This window comes from Carlito syrichta, unplaced genomic scaffold (genome assembly GCF_000164805.1).
Source record: "Carlito syrichta isolate Samal-C Ts95f unplaced genomic scaffold, Tarsius_syrichta-2.0.1 Scaffold303061, whole genome shotgun sequence".
In the NCBI taxonomy this organism is placed as follows: domain Eukaryota; kingdom Metazoa; phylum Chordata; class Mammalia; order Primates; family Tarsiidae; genus Carlito; species Carlito syrichta.
This window is the reverse complement of record NW_007247157.1, coordinates 79,497-92,612: the sequence shown is the minus strand read 5'-3', so window position 1 is coordinate 92,612 and position 13,116 is coordinate 79,497. Positions and strand designations below refer to the sequence as shown.

Sequence of the window (13,116 nt, the reverse complement as noted above, 5' to 3'; positions counted from 1 at the left end):
GCATCATCTACAAAGATCAATGAGTGTACATATCGGGGTGGCTCACCAAAACTTGGATAAAATGACATATTTTATCCAGAAAACAAAACAAAATGGTCTTCTTTAAAGGAAAGAATGGCCATAGAGGCCACAATAAAGTCACACAGAGTCCCCCTAATGGGAATACCTTTCATATGAGGTCCATTGACAGTGATCAAATAAATAGATGGAACCCATTTACTTATTTATTTAACAGATGACAACTATCTTTAGCCAAATGGTGTGGTGAGTCCCAGCCAAGACCTATCTTGAGCTGTGCTTCCTACTTGATATCCCATGGTAGCTTTTGGGTTTGAAGACAGAGAAGAGACAGGAGAAGGGAGGAGAGACCCTTTGGAGCACACAGGGCTGTGCTTCAGTTCAAGGGCTTTTCTCCACATAAGCTTGGAAGGATTCCAAACCCCATCCCTTCTCCCATGTGTCCATTCCTGAGTTCAAGGTGGATTTACTGCTGAAAAACCCATGTCAGACAGGCACGTGGTTCATTCTCAAAGGCCTCCAGAACAAGAGATTCTAATTCTTCTGTAGGTTTTCATTTTGATATTGTACATACTTTCCAGAAATTATTTCCTTTCTTACGAGAAGGCAGTTCTCATGCAAGCCCTTGCTTATTGAGAACATTTTTTCCCCACATGAATACAACTTCCATTTCTTAGAGCTGAGCCAAACAAGGAGCCTTAGGGCCCAGAACTTACATTACGATACACAAAAACTCGCAGTTTTTTGCCGCCCAGAGTTTCTAGGGTCTGTCCGTGATACAGATACTTGGAGGCCAGCTGATCTTTAATTATGTGATTCAGAAGCAAGTTCTTTGTGTAGGCATCAATTGGAGGGGTTCCATCTGCAAGAGAAGGTGTGGTGAGGTTGAGAGAGACTTGTTCTGGAAATGGAGAGAATGATAAGTGACGAATGCAGTGAAAAGCCTGTCCCTCCTCGAGTTTGGAAAGAGAGATTGAGAAATCAAGTGAGGCTGCCAATATTCCTTAACATCTGGCATCTTCTGCAGAGAAAAAAAAAAAAAGGTCCAGATAACCAAGGGTGTCTGGAGTTTTGCCCTGAATGGGGTGGGCAGGCACGCACACAACTTGGCCCCCTTCCCTGCTTTCCTGAGGCTGCAACTCAGCTGTATCCTCACTCTGACCTCCTGACTAGACATTGGCAATGGACTCTGCAAATAAAACGGCAAGGGGAGGCTCTGCTCTCCTGACAGATGCAACGTCTGGAGTTCTGAGGAACAGATCCCCAAGTGTGTTCTCTTCTCTGCCTGGCAGAACAGCAGGGTCTCTGCTGAAACCACATCTGCTTTCGGTTGAGAGGCGTGGAAGTTCTAACGTTCCACGGGGTGCTGTAAATTGGGGAGTATGTGTGGAGGTAACAGGGGGTGAGGAGGCTGCCTCCAGAGGCAAACTAACAGGGATGCGTTCCCCACATTACCTTTGAATATAGAATTCAGGGGAGCCAGGAGGGTCACCCGCTCACTTCCGGAGAGATGAGTGCCAAGGCCAGCTTGCCTAAAAAGGTCAATGACTGTGGATACGTCAGACTCTGCAGCCAACTCAAATAGCGTCTTGGCTACAAGAAAGGGGAAAGTGAGTTCAAAAGTTAAAAGTGCTGTTTTCGTTTATCATTCATCTACCCCAGGGCATGACATACATCAGTAGGAATGTCATCTCGTGAGTCAACAATCCCCTAAACACTGCTGGGGCCCAGCGGGTTTGTGTCATCTGGGGAACAGTCGCCCAGAACATCTAACCAGTTGGGGAAGAGAAGTGAGCTTCAGTTCAGCAGAGGTCAGCCTCTGTCGCTGGCCCCGGGGGGCTGCTTGGTCAGAGTACTAATGCAGGGGAGGAAGGCAGCACTGCCTGTGTTATGGCTTCTGAAGAGTTGAGAGGGCCAGCAACCACACCCACAGAAAGAGTTTTGTGCTTGTTCCTGTGAGATTCTTTCGCTCATGGGCAGATCTCCCTGAAATTCCAGAATGGGTCTAGAATGCTGAATAAAACACAAGGCAAAGTTCTTTAAGTCATTCTCCCTGGGTCAGTGACCCTTAGGGTAACTTGGGCACTATTGAGACAGCAAATACTCCGAGGTCAGCAAATGGCCCTCAGTGCCCAACTATAGCAGGCAGACCTTCTGAAAGGCTTCTTTGATTGTATTTCTCCATCCCCAGACACCTTCAATGGCTTTCCACTGCTTCCAAGATAATGTCTAGACTCCCGTGCCTGAAGTTCAAAACTCATCTGACCACAACCTACTAATCTGTGGTGGCTGCGAGGTTGTGAGTTGGGTCCAGCCAGAGAAATGACCCCAAAGAGCCCTGAATCCCCCCGATCCTATCACCAGGGATGGCATAAAGGACAGTGGGCTGGGGAGAACCAAGGCCTCCTGAGGCCTGGCCTACCTGAGTCTGGGATAAGCAGTTCATCGATGAAGTGGATTACACCATTGGTGGCCAGAATGTCTTTATTGGAGATGATGGCCTTTCCATTGATGGTAAGCATGTCCCCACTGCAGCCTACCTCCAGTGTTGTGCCCTCCAGGGTCTCCACAGACAGCCCTGCGACAATGGCTTCAGCACACATGGCCGACTTCAGAATGTGGTTGTTCAGCAAGTCTGGGGGTCAAACAGACACAGGTCAAGTCAGGGTCTGCTCCAGGATGACCTTGGAGGCCAGCTCACAGCCCGTCCACAGGAATGAGGATTCCAGACTTTCAGATGAGGCTGGGGAACAACAGGGCCCAGTTTCTCCTCTCCTCCTGCCTTCTACTTTTGAAAGCAGCTGGAATTCTGTAGTTAGATGACCTGGGCTTGAATCCCATGGCCACTTTCCAGCTTATGGGACTCTGGGCAAGTCATTTAGCCGATTTGAGTCTCAATGTCCTCATCAGTCAAGTGGAGATAAGAGTAGCATTCATCTCCTAGGGGTGGTGTAGGGATGACATGAAATATTGAGGGTAGAGCACTGAGCATGGAGCCTGACATCACAGTAATGCTCAACACGTGTAGCGACTATTAGTCTGTACAGGAATAAAGAAAAAAATCTAAGCGTCTACCATGAAATTTTAATAATCTACTGATATTTATAAAAATGTAAAAGAGGGTCTGTCTTAGGGGTTGAGAATTGTGACAGTAAGACATGGCCTTTGCCATCTTATTCCCCATCTCCATAAATAACAAATATAATCATTTATTTGCTTGTACAAGTGCTAGTTTAGGTGCAGGGCAGAGCTGGGGCCTGAGGAGGGCTCCTGACCAAGTCATGTCTCTTGCTGGCTTCCATCCACCTTGAAGGGCCCACACAGGCTGGACGGAAACAGCTGCAGGGACCAGTCAGGGACAATATGCCCCAGCCCACCCCAGGTTGAACAGGTGCCCAGATTGCCATTTGCCAAGATCACCAAGGCCCTTTGTCTTGTCTTCTCACCACAGAGGCGAGTTTCATACTGCCCCTGAGTGTGAGAACCAAAACCACATTGTCACAGACAGGAGGAAGCTCTGAGGCCTTGCAGAAACTTTGGGCTGCTGCAGATGTGTTGACAGCCTTGGAAGCCAGTACTGACCACATTCAGTTGGAGGAGGAAGAAGGGTGGCAGACTCTTTGAGGATGAGGCCTAGGGGATTTAGTTTCTCAGAGAAGGAAGTTGAAGCCCAGGGTGGGGTAGAAGGGACCTGCCAGGGCCACTTGGAGGGTAAGCAGGGCCAGGGCTGGAAATGAGTCCTCAAACTGGGCATGCCAGTACTGGGCTGCTTCTCGCCAGCCTGCTATCCTGCTAGCTACAACAAGAGACTGTCCATGGTGAACCTATGACCCTCTCCTTGCCTGCAGCTACAGAACCAGACAGATGGCCCCTACTTTGAACAGGCCAGTTACTGAGTTGGAAAAGACAGATTTGCAAAAAAGATGAATTAGGGGCTTTTTTCTTTTTAACCTACAAAAGTTAACAAGGCATTCTGAAATCTACAAAGATAAAAATGTGCTCTGTACAAAGCATGTCTTCAAGGGGAACATGGCTCCAAATGCTGATGGGACCCTTGAGGCTGCACGAGCCCCGGCCTCTGCCCTTCCCATGATATGTTGTGCCTCTGTCATTGCAGTTACCAGATCAGCTAGAACAACCTGTTTTTAAGCCTGCTATTCCCACTAGGGCTTAACTTCCTTGGTGGCAAGGACTGTACCATTTTTATTTTGTGGCTTCAGTTCCCAACACAGGCAGGTACATGGAGGCACCGCAATCATCTGGACACAGACAGATCCCATCTGTGCTTTCAGAAATGTGTCCTTTCCCATCCCCGCATGGCCAGAAGGAGAACATTTTAAATGTATAGGATGTCTGAAATGCATTAGGCACTTTGTATAGCACAGTGCAAAACAGGTGGGTATAAATAGATGAGAAAGTCATCCTGGGCTATACTTGGGAGGCTGGCGTGCACAGGGGACCTGTGCCTATTCTGCTTTTAGGGGATTTAGGGATCAACAGGCAGTAGCTTCATGGTCATGGCCCTTCAAAGGCCCTCGAGTACATGGGGGCAGAGATGGGGAGGGCAGAGCCCCCCTTTTAATCTTCCTCACATGCCAGCTCCTTCCCTCTCCCCCAGCAATAATTAACACACTATCTAACTTAGTAGTACTTTGGGGAGGGCAGGATGAAATCCACAATAGAGAGTCAAGAGTTGACTATTCCTAGTTTTAACTATAATTTTGACTTTTCCATGAGGCCCCTGGTCACATACATGAAGAGTTAAGGGTTGGTATGAGGATTCCATTTTAAGGATGCCAGGACCTGCCACCCCTGCCCCACACCACCCAGCTGCCCCTCCACCTGCCAGTCTTACTCTGGCCTTGGCTATTCAAGACTTTCAAGCTCCCTGTGTCTGGCCAGGGCTGGCTGTGGATCTCTAACTCTGCCTCCCTCCTCAGCCCAACTGTGTCCCTAGACAAAGGCTGCCGGATTCTGTCAGCCCTCAGAGTCAGGGCGGGGATCTGCTCCAGCATCTGCAGAGACATGACCAGCTGGGAGCAATGGAACAGGATGGTCCCAAGTCCCAGCTGTCCCCGACATGCTGAGAGCCTCATGGCAGGTGACATGGCCATCTTAGACTAGAGTAGGTCTTACACTCTTGGTTGCTCCAACAAGGGAGCAGAGTAGCTGAAGTATGCTCACCTCTCAGGGCCTCTGGGTCACCTAGGATTCGGTTCAAGGTCTCAGCAGGGATCTTCTCAAAGGCCTCGTTAGTTGGGGCCAAAAGTGTGAACTGGCCATCTCCCTCAAGCAAGGTGTTGAGTCCCGATGCAGCCACGGCAGCCTGTGGGGAGGGGTGAAGACAGAGTGCCCTCTGATGTCCCTCGGGTGCTCTGCAGCAAGGTGGATACACAGGCTTGCCAATCCTCCCTCAAGGGCTCAAGGCTTTTGCAGGAGCCCAAGATGAGAAGAGAAGATGAATCAAGCTCACCTCCTACCATGGCCTCCAGAGGGCCTTACCCTGTCTGAGTTCCAACCACATTGTCTGTCTTTCAGGTACTTAACAAGCCTTCTTCCTTCCCGTCTCTGGGCCTTTGCCCCTGCTGTTTCCTCTGCCCTTCCCCCTTTCTTTGCTCCTCTGACTTTATTCCTTTTTTGACTAAAATATCATTTCTCTGGGAGGTCAACTTGGTACTTCTCCCCACCCCACCCCACCCCACCCCTAGAGGAAAGTAGATATGTCTGCAGTGCCTACTCTCACATGACTGCAATTCCAGTCATTTGTAATCACTTACATCAGCTCCATGCATGCAAAGATCACATTTCCCAATCTCTACATCCAGGCAGTAGTGCCTTCCTGTTGCTCTCAGGATGGAGAAAGACTCCTTCTCCTGTTCTGCAAAGACCCGCAGGATCTGGCCTGGCTGCTCTGGTCTTGCCTTCTGTCTGTTGAGTGCTCTTCAGTCTACCCACTAGCCTCTTCCCTATGTTGCTGCTCTGAGCCTCTACTTGTGGGCTCTTCTCCACTGCCCCAGGGTTTTGTGTAACTGGCCCATTTCCATCCTTCAGACCTCAAATCAAAAGCCACCTCTTCCAGAGAGCCCTCCCTAGCTCTCCAATCCTCCCCCTTACTATTGCTCATCATCTACCCGCTCATTTCCCAGAGTCTATCACAGTGTGTGGCTGTGGCTACCTGGCTAATTTGTTTCTTGTCTGTCTCCCCAGATGGAATATTAGCTCCATTGAAGATGAAAATCCGTCTTCCTCATTCACCTCTACATCCTTGGCACATAGAACTACCTGGGAAGTAGTAGGTGCTGTTCAAGTATGTTAGAAGAAGGAAAGATGGGTGCCAGGGAGAGTCAAAGGGGAAGAAGGAAGGAAGGGACATTTACCAGACCAAAATAGTAAGAGGGATCCACTGCTGTTAATCAAAATATGCGCCATCCGCTTTGCGGGAACATCACTCTCTTGCAGAGCCCTGCCCTTGAGTGACCCGGAAGAAAAGCAAGGAAGAAAAGCTTAGAGAGCCAGGCCCAACCCTTGGGGAAGTAAGAGCTGTCCTATGTGCTGAGGTCCATCCTTGCCAGCCAACTCCAGTGTGTTTGTCTCTCTGTGTTGGAGATCTCCAGGGAGGGCCTGCCCCCACTCCCACTTGTATCCTTTGTGGTTAGGAAGTTCTTGAATCAGGGCAAAATCCCTGACAAAGCAGCCTGTGCTCACTTCCTCCTGAGCAGCACTGCCAAGAGGAATGCCCACATGCCCTCCGGTTGTAAGACAAATGCCTGCTGGGTAGCAGGAGTGGAGGGGCAGTATTCCTGGGGGCTCCAGAATAGTCAGAAGTCACACCAAGTCAGACCCCAGGCTCCTGTGTCCACCTTGGTGGCCCTTCTGCTGGTCTAAGCACTCAGAGAACATGGGTATGACCGGAGCAGGGGCCTGAGGGTGGGGACATGCGGTCCTTAAGCACCGTGCAGCCTGATGGGCCATGTATTCTAGTCCCCCATGTGGGAACTGTAACCCCTAGAACCTGCAGTGCAGGCACAGGCAGCCCAGGGTTCAGAGGACTACTGCAGTCACACACCACTGACCTCTCCAAAGGAGCCAAGGACTGGAAGAAAGGAAGGTTTTACAAGGAGAAGACAGACTGAGGGAATTTCACAGGTTAGGTCAAACTGAGCGTCTGATCAGTGGGTTCTCCAGATTCATGGCATTCAGGGGAACTACTCCCTGTGTCTCCACATGAGCCATCCTCTTCTCTTCCTGTAGAAAAGGTCCTGCCAGGCTCCCCTTGAGGGGTGGTATATCCCCAGCCTAAGCCTCCACCGAGGACAATCTCTTACTCGAAGGGTCTCGAAGGTGTCCTCGATCTCAATGATCTGCTGGATGTTGTTGGTAATGGTAGAGATGACCTTATCAATGAGATGTACCACTCCATTGGTTGCATGATGGTCGGCTTTCAGCAGCCTGGCACAGTTAACGGTTACAATCTGCCCAGAGAAGAAGCAAAGATGAGCGGTTAACAGAGAGGAATAACCTTAAAGTCCCACGAGGGGAAAACAGTGCTTTCAAACATAGTAACAGAATGTGGGTTCCACAAGCTGTGGAACTAGAGGGCCCAGGAAGAAGCAGGCACAAGAAGGCAAGGATTATCTATAGCTTATCACTACTGTGGAACAAATCCCCAGAAACTAGCCTACAGATGGATCAGAAGTGGACTCATTGTGGACCAAGGGCCATGTGGTGTGGCTGGGGATTCTCGTACCCCATTGGGATAGTGGTGGATCTGGATGCCGGAATTCTGGTACATAGAAGTGAGGGCCATGCCATGTTTTAGCTCATCTGTCAGGACCCGCCTGTTCACCATGTGGTAGCGAAGGGCGTTGAGCAGCTCAATGTTGACATTGCTGACCAGGGAATCCAGTACTTCCTAGGAGAAAGGACAGGGTAACAGTGAGGGGCTGCAAACCCTGTGTTCAAGAGATGGGTTCTTGCAACCCGGGAAACGTGCTCTTTAGCCCCAGTGAACCCAGGCCTGTCTCCTACCAAGGATCCCTTCTCAGGGAGCATCAAGGTCTGTCTGTCAATGGGGCAGATGGGACATTGGGCGCAACTTGATGAAGTATACGAGGGGGGACCTCAAAAATCTGGAATTTGTTATAATAAAGTACATATTTACTCTTACATGCTTAAATTTCAGTCACCTTCAAAGTACTCTTCATTTGATGTAATACACCTACTGAGACACTTTTCCCACTGTTCAAAACAGTTTCTGAACTCATCAATTTTGATGCCTTTTAGAGCTTTGGTTGCTTTTTGTTTCTCCTCTTCCACATTGGCAAAATGTTTCCCTTTGAGGACTTTTTTCATCCAAGGAAACAACAACAACAACAACAAAATCACTCAGGGCGAGATTGGGTAAATAAGGAGGGTGGGGCACAGGGTTAATGCAGTTTGGGGGTTAAAAATGCTGACCACTTAGTGCAGTGGGGACAGGTATGTTCTCATGGTGGAAGAACCAGTCCCTGTTTGCCACATCTAGGGATGTTTCTTCCACAAATCATGACACAACCTTTTCAAAACTTCCAGATAAAAACTTCGGTTGACTGTTTGATCCAGAGGAAAAAATTCTGAATGTACTATGAGGGGCCTGCCCTCCAAAAGATAATTCCAGGTTCTTTTGGGTCCTCTCTTGTATTTTAGCTCATTTCTTGGCATTATCTAAGGGGTTAAGTAAAAAGCTTCCTGAAACAGTAAGAAATGACTATAGAATTCCATTCTTCATGCCCACCCCTCGGGGAAGGAAGACTATCCCTGGTAAGAGTCCAGTCCCTGGGTACACAGAGGTCATCTCACAGCTGGCAAGGAAGCCCAGGCCTCGTTGCTAGGAGCAAAGATGGTGAAGCTGCCAGGTCCCTCCATCTCAGGCCTCAGCTTCTCTGTGCGGTCCGTGTACAGCTGAGTAGTGGTCGCTCCAACGACTCCCAGGGTCTCGTAGAGGTTTGAGAGTGGCAGGGCTACAGGGGCAGAGGACAGGAGAGATGGCCTCTGGGAGCCCAGCCCAACCACACCCTCCCTTCTCTGCCAGAGAAGATGGCACATCTGCAGATGGAATGGACCAGGAAGCAAGTGAAAAAGCCCAACAACAGGCCAGAACAACAGGCCAGTGCGGGGAGCTTCAAGCAAGTCACATTCTTCTTAAAACGACTCAGTGAGTCAAATGCCTCTCTATGCAAACTCAACTAATTGGTAATTTTGAACCATTTTAAACACAGCAGAGCAAAGCTTTTATTCTAGGCATTTAGATAATATGAGCAGGAATGAATAACAGAAACAGATATCCCAATTATAAAATAGTCTTACAGATTTCTCTAGTTATTGGAACTGGTTCCCTAATGGCCTCACCTAGAATGAAAGAACGTTATCAACCTTTGAAGTACTGTGTATATTTACAGGTAATAGAATATTACTTCTTAAAGTAGCCTGAAATTTAGAAGAGTTTTCTTGGACAGTGAGTTTGGAAGGATCTGAAACTAGAGTTTCGAGGTTGAAGTCCCATTCCAAGGCCAATCCCTTCTCCCATTTCATTCCCTGTTCCCCTTTCCACTTCAATACTGTGATCTGTAACACCATTGGCCTGTCCAAGCCAACCATACCCCATGACCTTGCCACCAACCAAACTGTCCCCCCTGCTTTTTTTTTTTTTTTTGAGTGGGAGTCTCAGTCTGTCACCCAGACTGGAGTGCAGTGGCTAGGAGCGGCCACTGCAGCCTCAACCTGCTGGGCTCCGGCGATCCTTCCGCCTCAGTCTTCCAAGTAGCTGGAACTACAGGTGCGCGCTACCACACCCTAATTTTTTTATTTATTATAGAGATGAGGTCTCGCCAAGTTGCCCAGGCGGGTCTCGAACCCGCGGGCTCAGGCAATCCACTCACCTCAGCCTCCCAAGGCGCGGGATTACAGGCTGAGCCACTGAGCCCGGCTCCCTCTCTCTTTTAAGTCTTAATCTCAAATTTTTTCCTTTTTTCTAACTCTAACCTAGAGTTGAATCAGTCTCACATTTTTTTTTTTTTTTTTTGAGTCAGAGTCTCACTTTGTTGCTCAGGCTGGAGTGAAGTGACACACTCACAGTCACCGTAGCCTCTACCAGCTGAGTTCAGGCCATCCTTCCACCTCAGCCTTCCAAGTAGCCAGAACTACAGGCACGCACTACCACATCTGGCTAATTTTTTGATATATTGTAGAGATAAGATCTCACCAAGTTGCCCAGGCTGGTCTCAAACACCTGGGCTCAGACAATCCTCTTGCCTTGGCATCCCAAACTGCTGGGATTATAGACCTGAGCCACCGTGCCTGGCCTCAGCCTCACATTTTTAACAACAAAAAAAAGCCAATACAGTCAGCCCCTTGTATCCATGGGTTCTGCAGCCACAAATTCAACCAACATGGATCAAAAATATTTTTAAAAAGAACAACAGAATAATAGAACATTTTTTTCAAATATAGCATTTACATAACATTTACATTGCATTAGGTATTTTTTAAAATTAGGGACTTGAGCATCTGAGGATTTTGATATCTGAAAACAGTAAGGGGGGTTGTCCTCAATTGCCAGCAGATATCAAGGGATGACAGTATTTCAAAAGTAAAACAAACACTAACTCCTCTGCATAGTCACTGGTGCATGGCACTGAAGGAAAGGCTCTTAAAACATTCATAGGGAGCCGGGCTCGGTTGCTCAGCCTGTAATCCCACGCTTTGGGAGGCTGAGGTGAGTGGATTGCCTGAGCCCGCAGGTTCGAGACCCGCGTGGGCAACTTGGCGAGACCTCATTTCTAGGATAAATAAAAACCAGCCGGGTGTGGTAGCGTGCGCCTGTAGTTCCAACTACTTGGAAGGCTGAGCGGAAGGATCGCTGGAGCCCAGCAGGTCGAGGCTGCGGTGGCCGGGAGCGGCCACTGCACTCCAGTCTGGGCGACAGAGTGAGACTCCAACTCAAAAAATAAATAAATAAATAAAACATTCATAGGTACTGTGCTGCCTTGGGCCCAATGTGGCCATTCGTGGAACCCTCCACTGACTCTGGGTGAGCCCATCTGGCCTTCAACTCTCCTCCCTACAGAACTCCAATGGGCCACGTTTAGACGCAAAGGGAAGTGGTGACAGTACAGGGTTCCCAGTCCAGCTGGAGACCATGCTGTCTCATCTGCTCCCTAGCAGGGCTAATCAGGAACCAAGGGGCCATAAGGCTGACCCTGCTGGATGGGTTTGGAATCACTCCCAGGCAGAGACAAGAAGGCCAGGAGCCTGTGCCTGCTGAGAAGAGCATAGGCAGGCCAGAACTGGAGTCGGCTCCACCAGCTTCGGTAAGGAGGCTGGAAGGAGCAGTTCAGGAAACACACTGTTTCCAGCTTCCATCCCTGGCCCCGCGGAGGCCAGTGAGCCCTGGGGGCTAGTGAGCACTGGAGAAAGTGCCAACACGTCCTTCTGCCACAGACCCCGGTCACATTCTGCTGCTCTTCTTCCCACTTCTCCCCTCTGCCCATGCCAACAGGCAAGGCCTGGCTGATTCACCTGCTGGACAGCCCTTCTCTCCGGGGACCTTTTCGTAGCCAGGACAGCACTCGTAGCTGATGACTCTGTAACGAGACACACAAACGTGTGTTAGGCTGGGCTTCACTCCCTCACAGGTCACTGGGCCCCCTCCAGGATGTCACCTCCATGGCTGAGGAAGAGGAATGGCAGGTGAAACGCCCTCCTCCTAGGAGATCATCTGCTAAGTCATATCTGTGCCTTCCTCAAAAAAGGAGCTTCTCATCCTCCTCAGCTTTGTAAAACGTTTCTGATGGTTGCCAACACCTACAACAAGCCAAGCAGGAGAACAGAGGACTCTGGCCCCATCTTCAACAGTGTGATTAGAAAACATAGCACACCAAGAATTTGTCTCTACATCACTCATGGGAAGCCCGAAGGTTAGTGTTCCTGAAAGGAAGCAGGAGGAGTAGAAAGAGCCCTGCCCCAGTTCGGGCTCTGAGTCTGCCACTAACTATCTGGGACACTCCCAGCCAGTCCCACCTTCTCTCCAGGTCTCAGTCTCTTCATTTGTTAAAAGCATGTGTGTATCATGCAGTGGTCACTGGATTAAATCTCTCGTGGTCTTCTGGCTCACTGATTTAATAACCAAAAAGGGTAGTGTATACGTGATCATCGAGTTCTTCTCCATCATCACAATTAAACTTCTTTAAAATTAAAATAAAGACAAAACTCCTCTCATGAGGATTTTTTTTTAATTTCTTCAAGTTACAAAATTAATTTATAAAAACATTTTATGGTTTCAAATTGAAAATATGCAAAGGGTTCTATAGCAAAGTGCTCCCTTTTCACCCTCATCCTTCAACCACTCACTATCCTTCCAGAAGGCAGCCAATATTGCCAGTTCACAAGATTCTTTGCATTTGGATGAACAGAAGACTGGTGGTGGACAGTTTTAACCTTTAAAATCATTTTTTTCAGGAAAACTAAAAACTTTCTCTTTTCCCAACTCAGACTAGTCCATCATGAGACACTGACCACTGTCAGGAGGTCTGAAACACATAGCTTCAGCAAACTCAATATTCTGGGGCAATACAAAAGACCGAGACTTTCAAATAACACTGCAAGAAAGGAAGTGTAATGAAGGCTACAACTAAGAAAGACTTGCTTAAATCCAAACCCCCAAGTTCTGATGAAGGCCACCCTGCAGCGGTGGAGTGAGCACAGGCTCTCTTTGGCAGGCCTGGGACCAAATGCCACAGCCACATCCTCTTTTCCTTTCATCTACATGGATATGCCCTTTGGGACAGGAAAGAACTCAGACTTTAACTGCACAGGGTTTTCCCATAGAAATGCTCACTGTGGGACCTGCACAGGATGTCTAATGATGTCACCAGAAAAGAAACAGGTAGAGGGGGAACAAACATGGGTTTGGAGGCTCTGGGGGTTGTGACAGTGTGCCTGGGACAGCCTGCTCTTGGTAATTCAACTGGAGTCATCTCAGGGAGGGAAGACTCAGTTAAGAGCAGATGAAGCCTGGTTCATCTATTATCTAGAGCAGTGCTTCGAAGACAGATCAGCTGG

The 13,116-nt window shown here is 48.7% G+C and overlaps 1 protein-coding gene across 2 annotated transcripts in view; it reads right to left on the bottom strand.

Annotated features, from left to right (window-relative positions):
* TGFBI (transforming growth factor beta induced) overlaps positions 1-13,116 on the bottom strand; it is a 34,118-nt gene that overhangs the window by 7,631 nt on the left and 13,371 nt on the right. Inside the window, exons 3-10 of one of the 2 annotated variants that reach the window (XM_008057573.2) lie at positions 11,575-11,639; positions 8,792-9,017; positions 7,766-7,930; positions 7,344-7,490; positions 5,203-5,344; positions 2,441-2,653; positions 1,474-1,611; positions 735-880 (exon numbers count right to left, since the gene is read on the bottom strand). In XM_008057573.2, coding sequence (XP_008055764.1) covers positions 735-880; positions 1,474-1,611; positions 2,441-2,653; positions 5,203-5,344; positions 7,344-7,490; positions 7,766-7,930; positions 8,792-8,851 — 1,011 coding nt within the window. In that variant the 5' untranslated portion in view covers positions 8,852-9,017; positions 11,575-11,639. The remainder of the gene's footprint in view (positions 1-734; positions 881-1,473; positions 1,612-2,440; positions 2,654-5,202; positions 5,345-7,343; positions 7,491-7,765; positions 7,931-8,791; positions 9,018-11,574; positions 11,640-13,116) is intronic. The other variant, XM_008057572.1, reaches the window with a different exon arrangement.